A 15,806-nucleotide genomic window follows, 5' to 3' on the forward strand; every position below is an offset into this window, starting at 1 on the left:
TACATGAAAGAATGAATGGGGCCATGTATCGTGAGATTTTGAGTGCAAACCTCCTTCCATCAGCAAGGGCATTGAAGATGAAACGTGGATGGGTCTTTCAACATGACAATGATCCAAAGCACACCGCCAGGGCAACGAAGGAGTGGCTTCGTAAGAAGCATTTCAAGGTCCTGGAGTGGCCTAGCCAGTCTCCAGATCTCAACCCTATAGAAAACCTTTGGAGGGAGTTGAAAGTCCGTGTTGCCAAGCGAAAAGCCAAAAACATCACTTCTCTAGAGGAGATCTGCATGGAGGAATGGGCCAACATACCAACAACAGTGTGTGGCAACCTTGTGAAGACTTACAGAAAACGTTTGACCTCTGTCATTGCCAACAAAGGATATATTACAAAGTATTGAGATGAAATTTTGTTTCTGACCAAATACTTATTTTCCACCATAATATGCAAATAAAATGTTAAAAAAACAGACAATGTGATTTTCTGGATTTTTTTTTCTCAGTTTGTCTCCCATAGTTGAGGTCTACCTATGATGTAAATTACAGACGCCTCTCATCTTTTTAAGTGGTGGAACTTGCACTATTGCTGACTGACTAAATACTTTTTTGCCCCACTGTATATGGCACAGCATTATAAGGAGCATTAATGGGGCCATAATCAAAGGTGCAGAGCATATATGGCACAACATTATAAGGAGCACATATGGGGCCATAATCAAAGGTGCAGAGCATATATGGCACAGCATTATAAGGAGCATTTATGGGGCCATAATCAAAGGTGCAGAGTATATATGGCACAGCATTATAAGGAGCATTTATGGGGCCATAATGAACGGTGCAGAGCATATATGGCACAGCATTATAAGGAGCATTTATGGGGCCATAATCAAAGGTGCAGAGCATATATGGCACAGCATTATAAGGAGCATTTATGGGGCAATAATCAAAGGTGCAGAGCATATATGGCACAACATTATAAGGAGCACCTATGGGGCCATAATCAAAGGTGCAGAGCATATATGGCACAGCATTATAAGGAGCACCTATGGGGCCATAATCAAAGGTGCAGAGCATATATGGCACAGCATTATAAGGAGCATCTATGGGGCCATAATCAAAGGTGCAGAGCATATATGGCACAGCATTATAAGGGGCATTTATGGGGCCATAATCAAAGGTGCAGAGCATATATGGCACAACATTATAAGGAGCATCTATGGGGCCATAATCAAAGGTGCAGAGCATATATGGCACAGCATTATAAGGGGCATTTATGGGGCCATAATCAAAGGTGCAGAGCATATATGGCACAGCATTATAAGGAGCACCTATGGGGCCATAATCAAAGGTGCAGAGCATATATGGCACAACATTATAAGGGGCACCTATGGGGCCATAATCAAAGGTGCAGAGCATATATGGCACAGCATTATAAGGAGCATCTATGGGGCCATAATCAAAGGTGCAGAGCATATATGGGGCACAGCATTATAAGGGGCATCTATGGGGCCATAATCAAAGGTGCAGAGCATTATATATGGCACAACATTATAAGGAGCATTTATGGGGCCATAATCAAAGGTGCAGAGCATTATATATGGCACAGCATTATAAGGAGCATCTATGGGGCCATAATCAAAGGTGCAGAGCATATAAGGGGCACAGCATTATAAGGAGCATTTATGGGGCCATAATCAAAGGTGCAGAGCATATATGGCACAGCATTATAAGGAGCATTTATGGGGCAATAATGAACGGTGCAGAGCATTCTATATAGCACAGTTGTATATGGAGCATCTATGGGGCAATAATGAACGGTATGGAGCATCTATTTTTATTTTTGAAATTTACCGGTAGCTGCTGCATTTTCCACCCTAGGCTTATACTCGAGTCAATAAGTTTTCCCAGTTTTTTGTGGCAAAATTAGGGGGGTCGGCTTATACTCGGGTCGGCTTATACTCGAGTATATACGGTATATATTTTTAGTATCATTAAACTTTTTCAATTTTGTATAATGCAAGGCTATGTCGACATGTTCAGTAATCATCTATTAGAACGTATCCTTCAACAAACCAGCTAAAAACAAAAAAAAAAAAAAATATGATTTCAACTGGATCCATTTTTTTTTTTTTTTTTTAACATTGAAGTCTATGGAAAACAAATCCGTTAAATAGCCATCCAATGTTCTCCCATTTGAAAGGGATGTTTTTTGCTTACTGGATCTGTTTCAAATGGAAGACGACAGAAGACAGATGGCTATTCATCAGATCCGTTTTCCATAGACTTCAGCGTTAAAAAGATGGATCTAGTTGAAGTCCGTTTTTTTAGCCAGTCAACAAAGTTGTACCACACAACTTTTTGTCAACGGATTGCTGCAGGATGTTTAATGGTAATGAATAACTACTGGCTATGTGAACATAGCCTTAGAGAAAAGGATGTTGAAATAAGTAAACCAAATCGTGCTCATTGTATAACATATACTGACTCACAGGCAAAATAAATGGTATGGCTTCAACGAACTCAGGAAATGTGTAGGTTGGATCCTTTATTTGGATTAATTTGCCTATTAGGGCTCATGATCCGTCTTGGCAATTCAAGTCTATGGATGTGAGAAAAGGTTATCCATGTGCCTTAGACCAGTTTTACGTAAAAGTGAATGTTTGACATCAACAGCCTCAGAGACATGCATGAAGTTGTTGAGTTTTGATTACGAGACCAGCGGTCAGTCCGGACATTGAGGTCTGTACTTAGACCATGAACGTTGGATGTTAGTATTCTGATTCCATATTCTACAGCAAAAATGACCTAAACAATGTCCTGTATTCTTTTAATCTACTTTAAGCATTTAGACGCATTTTGTAATGGTGCATATGACGTTTTTCCTAATGTGAGAAGGATCTGCACCTTTAAACTGGTCCAGGCAGCAGACTGTGTACACATCATTTTGCATACGTCTGCTCAGCACAAACGAGGCAAGACACGTTATTAGCCCTGACTGGTGCAACAGCACAGCTTGTCATATCGTGTTATAGTCCTAGAGGCCAACACAAATCCTAAGCGAGCAGCTCAACAGACTGGTTGTAAGCTTTATTAACCCTTATATAAGCAGGTTCTTGTAAGCATGCAGGATGCACAGGGATACTGTATCCATTTATATCAATTTCATCCAATCCAAACGCACAGCTAAGGTTCTGTTCACAATTCTTTTTTTCTTCTTATATCAGATATGCACATCAGGAGTGTTCCCCAACATATTCCTCCAGGAAATGCTATTGCTTGGGGAAAAAGATTACATATACATTCATTTGTCCCTGTATCATAGAAAAGCATATTAGACTTTGCTTTACTATACAGTGAGTAAAGGGATAAACCGCCCCAATAAATGCCAGAAGGGCACTGGTGTAGCTGCATGCATGGGGGTCTGAACATGCTGGAGGTAAGTGTTGGGGAGAATCCTTTGATGTAGCTTAAAATGAGATGTGAATCTTGTGTACATAAAGATGCAAAAATACACATGTAAATGTTAAGGAGAAACATTTCTCCGTCATCCCATTGAAGAACACTAAAGGCTACAATAGCAGAGAACACCACATTATTTAATGAATCTGTGTCCCTTTAACTGCAGACCGCTTTTAGTAGACGGTTAATTTTTAGCCTTTTTTATGCTTTCTCCATCTGTTGGCTTCTCAGGCACAACCCTTGACCTTTAGGGACCTTATGTTCTGTCGGAACAAAAATAAACTTTTCAGGTGCACGTAACTTGGATGCAAATTCTCAGCCTTGTCGTTGTGACGTCAATTCACCCAGCATAGTTTTTTTTCATTTTTTGTTAGACTATAACTCCTACTCTGCAAACATAAGCCGTTAAAATAAGATTAATTTGCAATCAATTCCCTACGCCCCCACCTTCCCGCCAGTGCTGAAGCGGTTAATGATGGCGCGTATGCTAAACGCTCTCTTTCAAATTACATTTTCTAACGCAGGCTTGTGTGTCTTTAAGAGACAAATGAAATATTAATAGAGAGAATATTTGCAGATCTGTCTCTTAAATGACAGTACAGAGGGGGGTTTAAACCTGCCTCCGGCGAGCCGCAGGGCCCTTCCAATCCATTTAATGCGAGAATTCTTTTTCTCTGTCTGACAGAAGCGCTGCTCCTTTCTCCGGTTCTGTAATGCTGACTTTGCTTCTGTGTCCGTCGATAAAGAAGGGGTTAAATGGAAGAAACTTGTTTGTTTCACAAACACTTTCACCTTTCACATTTGATACGGATTCTCCCCGTCATTGTGCAATCACACAGCAGAACGCTGATCTGCGTAATACATACCAAAATCATACTTTATAGCCTCGGCCAAAACTTGCGATTTGCTTCTATGCAAGCCATGGAATGGATCCACTAAATTAGGCCCAAGTTCAGAACCAATTATACTACATGAGACAAGTTTGTGAGAGCGTAGAAAAAGAAAATCGATGACATTCTCCAATGGCTACAATTCTATTTTATATCTTTAAGATATATTGGATTTCAGACGCTTCCCGATTCATCAATATACAGATGCCCGACCAGCTCGGTGGAGGAATAAAGGCATACAGTACATAAGTGACATTTAATTAAAACAGAAGCCGCTCCTCTCCGTTGAGCAGAGCAATACAGGAATGAATTTGGCCGCACAGATTTGCAGATGATGATTTATCTATAATTTAAATACGGCTCCTGCCGTGCAGTCAGCCGCGAGAACCGGGATAGATATGCCGGAGAGGTAGTTTATTACTCTGTATTGCGTGGTTGGTTCATGTGGTGGTTAGGGGGTTAAACCTGTCTGACCATGGTTAGAAATGAGAAATTGGCTTATCAAAGCTTCTGATTAGATCACAATAAAAACAAAAGATTAATTTAGCATTTGCCAAGGAACAAGAGATCTGGAATGATGGACGTGCCCATGAGAGAGTAGCAGTCTTGTCGGAAACTCATTCATTAGCTACCGTGGGCACCAGACGCTTGGATTTGTACTCGTTGGGTGCATGTATCCTGACAACATTAGGGCATTAAATGATTTTAATGGCCCTTTTAAACAGGCGTATCTCACTTAAGCTGGTTACACACCAGCATTTGGCTGGTCTGCGTATGGCTGCATACATCCTCCCTTAAGCTCTGCCTACTTCCGAATGCGTCCTGCATGCCTATCTTTAATACTGGGTACGCAGGAACATGCGTTGTATGCGGATGCGTTCGCATGCAGCGTTTTGACGTGACTGCCGATCGCCCGGGAATGCAAAAAGCTGCGCTCCCGTGCAGTCGGCGGGCACGTCAAAACGCTGCATGCAGACGCATCCGCATACAACGCATGTTCCTGCGTACCCAGTATTAAAGATAGGCATGCAGGATGCATTCGGAAGTAGGCGGAGCTTAAGGGATGATGTATGCAGCCATACGCAGACCAGCCAAACGCAGGTGTGTACTTAGCCTTACACATGCACAGAGTAAGACTTAATACGATCGTTCTGTGGGCAATGAATATTGTTCCCGTCAGCACTTGTTGACAGGATGATGTGCTTCAGTGAATGCTTATTTTAAGCAAGCTTAAAAATTATTTCACCCAAAGAATGAGACTTTTCAACAGGAATGCTCTTTCCCAATTATCAGTTTGTCTAAATGTGACATTAGCAACAAAAACAGGAGAAAAATAGTAGTCTACCAATGCTACATCACAGTATAATGCAAGCGAATGGGGTCATATTGCAACCAACAAGGTATTGTGACAAACAAGTTGTGATGAAGGTCTAACACTAGAATCCTTCTACAATATACCATGACGACATACCGTATTTTTCGGACTATAAGAAGCACTTTCCCAAAGAAAATTTGGGAGGAAAATGGGGGGTGCGCCTTACAGTGCGAACACAGGCTTACCAGGGGGTTGCAGCAGAGGTGTGGCGATGCTGCAGCGGTGGGCGGTGCAGAGTGCACCTGAGCAGGGTCCCTTCTTCAGGATGCCGGAGGCAGAAATGTGGTGGTGCCAGGGCCCGGAGTCCACGGTGAGCAGAGTGCATCACCGGTTTCCCTGCGGCCATCTTCCTGAAGCCATGGGCCGCCGGAGGCTTCAGGAAAATGGCCGCTGAAGGCCGCGCATGCGCAGATTGAAATCTCGGCGGCACTCAGCTTCCGGAAAATGGCCCCTCGGAGATCTCAATCTGCACAAGTGTGGCTTCAGGCGGCCAGTTTCCTGAAGCCTCCGGCGGCCCACGGCATTAGGAAGATGGCCGCAGGGAAACTGGTGATGCACTCTGCTCACCATGGACATCAGGCCACAGCGCCGCCACATTTCGTCCGCTGGCATCCTGAAGGGACCCTGCTCAGGTGCACTCCACACCGCCGCAGCATCACCACACCTCTTCTGCCAACGGTATCTTGAGGATGGGACCCTGCTCCAGCTCTGCCTCACCACCAACACGGGAACCCGCAGCATCGCACCCTGGGACTGCAGCATTGCCGCACTTATGCCGCCGCTGGCATCCTGAGGAAGGGACCCTGCCTTCTGTTACCCCCCCGCTGTACCACCGCCAGCTCTCAGGTAATATACCTTAGATTCAGACAATAAGACGGACCCCCATCTTATATAAAGATCTTTTTTCTGCTATTTTCCGCCCCAAAATTTGGGTGCGTCTTATGGTCCTGTGCATCTTATAGTCCAAAAAAAAAAAAAATAGGGCTGTATACGTTATGGAAACTAATAAAAGGCTAATGAGGTAAACCGTAGGGCTCTTTCAGATGAGTGTATTTTTGGTCAGTATGTTGTCCAAGTACCAAATACACTGCACGTCGACAATGCAAGTGATTGGTCTGTGTGTAAAACAAATACAGTTGCAGCGCAAATTATTCTGATCCGTTTTTCAGATCAGACTTGCCCATTGAACTTAAAGGGTGCATTTAAAAAAATGAATGCCAGACACACATTACCTGTGTGCCATCTGTTTTTAAGTACCGTAATTCATTGAAATTATTAACATAGAAAACTGCAGTTGCCTTGTAAAAAATTTTGATGTATAAAAACTGTTCACAGATTTCATGCAAATGTAAACAAAATGGACATAATCTAAGGATAAAAAAAAAAAAAAAAAAAATCTTTTTCTGGGTGAGATCTAGCCAATATGTTCCCACTATGGGTTTTTAGCGAGTTTCTGATGCTGCGTATTTTCGCTGTGCAAAAAATATATTGTCTTACAGTTCCAGCAAAGTGGATGGGATTTCTAGAAATCTCACGAACACTGCTTTTTCATAGGCTGTGTAAACTGACCTGCAATATGTGTTAATTTCTCTTGTGGGTAAGTCGCTTTTATGTGCTTATTTTCCACATAGAATTGCATTAGATACAGAAAATGAATAGGTAAACGTAATCATGTAGTCCGCACATGATTGTAGCAATAACGTTTTGTCAAAGCCCAATACCATGAAGTGTCAAAAACAAAAGCAGCTATACTTAAAACATGATTAAAAAAAAAAAAACATGATTAAACCGCACTCAAAAACGCAATGAAAAAAACCCTGCAAGTAACCATTTACCTTTAAAGGATGGCATTATAGCCTAAGGTAATGTATGAGACTAAGTAGAGATGAGCGAATCTTTTGAAATCTTCACCAAATTTACCCCCAAAAAATTAGATTTGCAGTGAATAAATTAGAGCAAATCACAATGCTGGAAAGCCTGTAATTGGTCAGAAAATACACATGGGGAAGTGACAGAGAACCTCATCTACTAATAGACAATTATATTAAGGGTCACTTCCGTCTGTCCTTCTGTCTGTCGAGGATATTCATTGGTCGTGGCCTCTGTCTGTCATGGAAATCCAAGTCGCTGATTGGTCGTGGCAATGGTCGTGGGCGTTTTGCCACGACCAATCAGCGACAGCCATAGTCTGGCAGCGAAATGGCCGCTGCTTTACTGCCCTGCAGTCAGCACTGAGCGCTCACAAAGGGTTAATGCCCGCGGTCTGTTAACGTAGCTATTAACCCTGTGACCAAATTTTTACTATTGATGCTGCATATGCAGCATCAATAGTATAAAGATCTAATGTTACAAATAATAACAATGAAAAAAAACAATATACCACATACCTGTGCAATACACTACGTGGCTACGTTATATACTACGTAGCTCTGCTATATACTATGTACGCTTTGTTATATACTACGTCACTGTGCAATATAGTACATAGCCTGTGCTATATACTACCTACATATTCTAGAATACCCGATACGTTAGAATCGGGCCATCATCTAGTTAAACATAAAAACTTACACTTTACAAGCAAGAGAGGACTCCACTGATCATAAGAACTTACAATATATGGAATAGAGTCTTATCCAGTGACTGTGGCTATTGAAAATCACTCTGCCATATAGGCTGTGCTCCACTGGGAAACGCAGATCTGTGATGGGCCAGGCAGTGACCACAATGTACAAGGTATGATAACTGGTAAAATGTCATAGCTGCAGGGCATTATGGGAAACCCTGTGCGACAATACAAGATGAGGTTAGTCTGCTCTCGGATGCTTGAGCAGTGTGGGAAATTGTATTGGGCAACTTTTATACTTCTAGTCTCTAAAATCTCAGGAAATTTGACAGAAACTTGATCCTCCACGGATCGATCCGCTCATCTCTAACTGTAGGGAATCTCTTAAAGCCCTTTATTCAATAAGTACGGTACGTAGTGCGATTTTCCAGTCATATAAAGAAATAAAAATACATTGTAAATGGCACCTAAAAGCACAAATGTATAACTGTGCCGTATTTTACTACCTGTACTGTAGAAAAAATAAAGTATAGAAGATTAATTAATCCTTATTTAGTATCTCCACTGGAGCCTCCAGTCACTGACTTGATAACGGATGTAAACCCAACCTAAGCCGAATGAAGCAGGATTCTGTCTGTCTGTCAAAAAAAAAAAAAAATCAGGTGTCTGTTTTCTGTCAAAATTCCTGCTTGTTTTGACACTTTTCAAAACTCTAGTGAGGTTTAGAAAGGGTCTAGAAAAGGGGGCTTCACATTGAAGAGTCCTACATTTGGTCACAAAACATGAGTTCACGCTCTACAGTCAGCAAACCATGAGGTGACGCAAGGACATATGTCTCACCTCTAGCTAAATGCGACATGTTCCAAGGCCGCTGGGATCAAGTTGGAGCATCTTCTGCCTGTCTGGTCTACTTTTAAAGCTGTCTAAATATTAAACACTAATAATATAGGCTATATCCTATATTATGTTTTTAAAGCACCACTCCAGCTTTTTTTTTTATTGCATCACTGGAGTGGTGCCACTAACATAAGGTCCCTGACTCTAGTAATATACTCAACAGCCAAAGTCTTCAGCTTTTCCCAGGACCACTATGGTTCCGAGCTACCATCTTGAGACAGCAACTTTTGACTGACTGGAAAGTCAGGAGTTCTAGTCAGAAGCTCTCAATGCAAGTCTATGAGAACCTCGTTCTGGTTCTCAGACACCCAGCAAACACTAGAGCGTTTCAGCAGAAGATGACCGTAGCGGCGCCGATAACAGATGAAGATGGTTGCTAGTGAGTATAAAACTAGGGTCAGGAAACCGAAATGAATGGCGCCACTCCATCAGCCAAATAAAAATTAAACGCTGGAGTGGCGCTTCAAGCAATAACATGTTGGCAAAAAAAGTACATAAACACAATATGAAATGAATAGAAATATAGCACATACATTTTAATTCAAATATTTACCCAGAATTTTACTTTACCATATACCAATTGTTAAAGGGGAGAAGAAAAAAAGCCCGTGTCGATAATAGCCAAGTGGTTAGCCACATGACACTGTCTTGATGTTACAACTTTGCTGCATAAAATTAAGCCATTACTGTTCTCCCCTCCATTACCATCGCACTTTAATATTTAATGTACCGTATTTCTTGCTCCTCGGCCTGATTTATGGTGAAGTTACACATGCTCTGATTACAGGAAGCCAAATAATATCATAGGTACTTATTTCCAACAGTTTAACCTTCATTAGTAGACGCCTGTCGCAGGCTGGTAATAGATGTCCTGTAATTCTCAGACACGTGATAAACAGACATGACAGTCAAGCCTCTTTAGTCAGGAGGTAATCTGCATTATAAACCCGGCTTGACCCACACTCTTATTTTCAGGCCATTGGAACTGGTCTCTAAATCCGGGCAATGACTCGCCTAAGAAATGCGAGGGGCACAGGACTGGAGCAATTTATTATTTATCAACCAGCAACACACTTTTCTCTACAGAAGCCATTATTATTCATATTTGAACGCTCTGCATTGATGATGTATACGCTTTTTGGCATGGTAGGAGTTAAAAAGCACACATAATAAAGAGAGTGGGACAAGGAGTGAAATCACCCAGAATTTTAGACAAAGGAAGCTGTATTAAAATAGAGGCCTATTGAAATAAGTGAAAGGGCCTTATCAGACTCTGTCATATCTCTCACTGAGCTGGTGCCACTGGATATGGAAGACTTTCAGCTCAAAGCCTCGCTGCTGCATTTAGGCGGCTTAACCACTTCGGCACTGGCGGAAAAGAAGGAACAAAGATGAGAATACGTCCTAAATTAAAGATCAAATTTTTGTAAATTGCCGTAGTTTTCTTTTATTTTTTTATCTTAGCAAATTCTTTAGAGTCATGTTCACAGCAAATGGAAATTAGTAAATTGGAAATTATGACTTCTAACATTCGTGATCAGTATTGTAAAAGGAGTATCCAACAACCTATCATTCGAAAATATTGTTTAAAAAAAAAAAAAAAAACACACAAGGAAAAATAAACATATAAAGTAAATATGTATAAATCAATCTAATTTTTCACTTACACTTTCGAGGCTCCAGCCCCTTGTTTGAACATACGAGGTGCTTTACTGGAGGGTTCTGGGTTCTTTGAAGACAGGCCAACATGGTTACAGGGACTTATGGTCACCTAGGCAGATGGTCACACTGCAAGAAGACATTAATGACATTGGTTAATACGTTACTGTAATCATATTCCATTTTTCAATATAAAGGGAAAGTAAAAAAGAAAAACATTAGAGTCAAAGAAACATTCATCTTTAAAACATAGGATCGTCCCTGGAAATTAGCGGCTGCTGGCAATTTTGAGAACCGCAAATTGAAATCCCACAATATGAAGCAGCAACATGATCCGCTGACAGGAAAAGTCTGCTGCATGTTATTCACAGCAAGGGGAGATTGCAGCCATCTCCGTCCGTGACTGTGAAAAGCCCTCTGTTACTTGCCACATCAATTATGTGGCTGCAATAAAGTCATCTATATTAGAGGAATAAGCAGCTGAAATATTTACACAGGGAAGAAAGGTCCTTTATATATTAAAGCTTCTTACCTACTTTTCATTTTCCGTAGATTTATCCATTTTACTTAAATAATTGTTGAACTTTTATTCAAAAAAAACGTTCTGCTACTACCAAAGTAAATATCTCCATGACCTCTTTTTTCTACATTCATAAGATTCTGTTCAGGCAAGTCTTATCTGTTGGTACTTTCACACTAGCGTTTTTTGTAAATCCGTCACAATGCGTCGTTTTGCAGAAAAAACGCATCCTGCAAAAGTGCTTGCAGGATGCGTTTTTTCCCCATAGACTTCTATTGGCGACGCATTTGCGACGGATTTGCACACTTCGCATCCGTCTTGCGACGGATGCGTCGTGCTTTGGCGGACCGTCGGGAAAAAAAAAAAAAACCCTACATGTAATGTTTTTTTCTCCCGACGGACCGCTTTTTCCGACCGCGCATGCGCGGCCGGAACTCCGCCCCCACCTCCCCGCACCTTACAATGGGGCAGCGGATGCGCCGGAAAAATGCATCCGCTGCACCCATTGTGCAAAGCGTTAAACGCTAGCGTCGGAATCTCTCCCCGACGCATTGCGACGGGGAGATTCCGACGCTAGTGTGAAAGAAGCCTAAAGGATCAAGCAAGGCTACATAGCCCAGCCCAAATTGTAAAAAAATAGATACACCTGATAAATGCTGCGATCCAACTACCGCAGCACTACTAATCATAACCACCGGAGGGAGCCCAAGAGCAGAATTCACAACACCACACGTCCCGTCCGTCGTGCACTGGATCAGTTGTGTTTTGGCGGACCGTCGGCACAAAAAACGTTCAATGTAACGTTTTTTTGTACGTTGCGTCCGCCATTTCTGACCGCGCATGCGTGGCCGTAACTCCGCCCCCTCCTCCCCAGGACAGATTGGGCAGCGGATGTGTTGAAAAACTACATCCGCTGCCCACGTTGTGCACAATTTTCACAACGTGCGTCGGTATGTCGGGCCGACGCATTGCGACGGCCCCGTACCGACGTAAGTGTGAAAGAACCCTAACCCTAAATTTAGCCCCAACCCTAACCCTAAATTTAGCCCCAACCCTAACCCTAACCCTAATTTTAGCCCCAACTGCTCTTCTCCTGCCAGCCGGCAGATGGCAACAGATGGCGGGCGCACTGCGCATGCGCCCGCCATTTTCTTTTGCCAAGAAGACCAGGAGGAGCAGCAGGAGGATCCAGGGACACTGGCAAGTATAATAGGGTCCCCGAATCCCCCTATTTCTCTGTCCTCTGATGTGCGATCACATCAGAGGACAGAGAATTACACTTTGATTTTTTTTTTTTTGCGGTCGCTGGTAAACAGTTAATTACCGGCGAACGCAAAACGGGTCGGTAAAACCGACCCCGATCATGTTCTTTGGGGTCTCGGCTACCCCCGGCAGCTGAGAACCCAAAGATTCTCCCGGTGCCGGCCGGCGGGCGCACTGCGCATGCGCCCGCCATTTTGAAGATGGCGGCACCCACGAGGAGCACCGGGGGAGATAGCCCCCGATACTCACCTATCTGGGACCCCTTTTCTCTGTCCTCTGATGTGCGATCACATCGGAGGACAGAGAAATTGGAAAGAAATCGCGTTTTTTTTTGTTTTGTTTTTTTGCGATCGCCGGTAAACGGTTAGTTACCGGCGATCGCAAATGCTGGGTCGGTAAAAAAAAAACCCGAATCATGTTCTCTGGGGTCTCGGCTACCCCCGGCAGCCGAGACCCCGGAGGAAATCCGACTCTGGGGGGGGCGATATTTACTTTTTCCACAGCACCGTTAATTAACGGCGCTGTGGTTTAAGTACCCTTAGCGGCCGCCGTTAAAAGGCGTATCGGCGGTCGCTAAGGGGTTAAAAGAGCTAAGATGACACATTTCCTTTGTATTTTAGGCAAAAGAGTCATTTTTACATTTTAAAAATTACAAAAGGAAAAAAAAATCTCCCTAGGAGATTTGTGTGCTCAGATACATTAACTTTGACCAAGGTTTCAGACCTTAATTAGCCTGTAAGAGTAGTATCTTCCCACGGTGAGTATAAGCTGCAGGTTGGGCACTGCGTACATCCGCAGTGTCCAGCTGTTACAGCATAGTGGATGGGATTTTAAGAAATCCTATGCCCTCTATGCGTGCACCAACACCCGCGATGACTGACATGTGGCACGTCTTTTTAGACCGCAGCATGTCTGTTTATCTTGCGGAGGCGCGAGCCTCTGCAAGATAAACATCACCCATATAATGTATTGGACGCAGTGATTCTGCACGGTTCAATGAACACATGCGGAATTGCCTGCGTTCAAAAGCCAGTAGCGCTTTGGACGCAGCAGATGTGCTGCCTCCAAAGCGCTGCCGATTACTGATCATGGGCACATACCCCTTAGAGTTAAGGCTTGTTCACAATCATCATTAAAAAAGACAAGATGATGCAAATTTCTCAGCTTTATGAAAACCCAGCCTCTAACCTTGTGCCAAAAAAAACAGCAGCCATGAGTTCTAAGCAGCTGCCTAGCGCTCTGAAAATGAAAATGGTGGAGGTCCACAAAGCAGGAGAAGGCTATAGGAAGATAGCAAAGTGTTTTTTTAAAGTTGCCCTTTCCTCAGTTCAAAATGTAATTAATAAATGACAGTTAACAGGAACGGTGGAGGTCAAGATAAGTTCTGGAAAACCAAGCTAAATTTCAGTGACCGCTGCTTGTAGGATTGCTACAGAGTCCTATTAAAACCTCCGCTTGAGTGCAAAAGTCCTTCAGAAAGATTTAGCAGACTCTGGAGTTTTGGAACATTGTTTTACTGTTCAGAGACACCTACACAAATATGGTGTTCGTGGAAGAGTTGTCAGAAGAAATGTCTCCTGGGTCCTCACCATAAAATTCAGTGTTAGAAGTATGCAAAAGAACATCTAAACAAGCTGGATTCATTGTACGTAATCATGCTTTGGAGTTGTGTTGCAGCCAATAGGAACGTTTTCACAGGTAGGGGGAAGAATGGATTCAATGAAATATCAACAAAATCTTGACATAACACCATCTGTTAAAAAAAAAAAAAAAAAAAAAAAAAAGCTGAAGTTGAAAAGAGGATGGATTCTACAAATGGATGATGATCCTAAATTCAGCAAAATCCACAATAGACTACCTAAAAAGGCACAAGCTGAAGGTTTTACAATGGCCCTCAAAGTCCCCTGATCTGAACATCATTGAAAATCTGTGGGTAGACCTCAAAATAGCAGTACATGCAAGACAACCCAGGAATCTCACAGAACTAGAAGAATTTTCCAAGGAACAATTGTTGAAAATCCCTCAAACAATAACTGAAAGACTCTTGGATGGCTACAAAAAGTGTTTACAAGCTGTGATACTTGCAAAAGGGATGCTGCTAGGTAAAAACCATGCAGGGTGCCCAATCTTTTTTGCATCATCCCGTTTTCAGTTTTGTAATTTTTAAAATGTAAAAGAATATATATATATATATATATATATATATATATATATATATATATATATATATATATATATATATATATTTATTTTTTTTTTCCAAAATACAATGGAAATGTGTCGTATTTAACTTTTTAGTTCTTTTAGAGATAATTTCATATTCAGTTTGCTTAACTGTTCACAATAACAGTAATTTTATTTTGACCTGGGGTGCCCAAACTTTAAGGCTAGGGTCACATTGCGTTAGTGCAATCCGTTTAGCGCTAGCGGATTGCGCTAACGCAATGTTTTCTATGGGGCTGCGGTCGGGGTCGCGGTAACGTCCCCGCTCTCGCAGATCCCCGATCTGCGAGAGCGGGGAACGGACCGCGGGCGCGCCTCGGACGCTGCAAGCAGCGTCCGCGGCGCGTCGCTAGCGCGTGCCGAACATGGCACGCGCTAGTGAAGCGCGTTCCCATTAGCGTGAATGGGCGCGTTAACGGCCGCGTTGCACGGCGTTAATTTCGCCGTGCAACGCTGTCCGTTTAACGCGGTCCCATAACGCAATGGGAACCCAGCCTTACAGGCCACTATAATAGCGGTCTACAAATATCTGAAGGGATGTCAGTGTGGAGGGATCATCCGCATTCTCATCTGCATATGGAAACACGAGAAGCAATGGGATGAAACTGAAAGGGAGAAGATTAGATATTAGAAAAAGCATGAGGCTGATCAATGAGTAGAACAGGCTGCCACGAGAGGTGGTGAGATCTCCTTCAATGGAAGTCTTCAATCAGAGGCTGGACAGACATCTGTCTAAGATGAATTTTGTGAATCGTGTGCTGCATTGAGCAGGGGGTTGGACACTGACCATAGAGATCGTCTTCCAGCTATAACATTCTATGATTCTCTTTAGGGTGACTATAAGATAAAAAACGAAAACCTTACATAAAAAAAAAAATATCACAAATTTATAAATCTAGTACATTAAACATAATAAAAGTCTGAATTTGTGTAAGTCCAAGTCCGTCTTACCATGCA

The 15,806-nt window shown here is 42.5% G+C and overlaps 1 protein-coding gene across 1 annotated transcript in view; it reads right to left on the bottom strand.

Annotated features, from left to right (window-relative positions):
- Positions 1-15,806, bottom strand: part of FAM222A (family with sequence similarity 222 member A) — a 134,396-nt gene that overhangs the window by 39,845 nt on the left and 78,745 nt on the right. The window contains exon 2 of the mRNA XM_069759377.1: positions 10,852-10,972. Within this exon, the coding sequence (XP_069615478.1) occupies positions 10,852-10,933 (82 nt within the window). The 5' untranslated portion in view covers positions 10,934-10,972. The remainder of the gene's footprint in view (positions 1-10,851; positions 10,973-15,806) is intronic.

This window comes from Ranitomeya imitator, chromosome 1 (assembly GCF_032444005.1).
Source record: "Ranitomeya imitator isolate aRanImi1 chromosome 1, aRanImi1.pri, whole genome shotgun sequence".
NCBI classification, from domain to species: domain Eukaryota; kingdom Metazoa; phylum Chordata; class Amphibia; order Anura; family Dendrobatidae; genus Ranitomeya; species Ranitomeya imitator.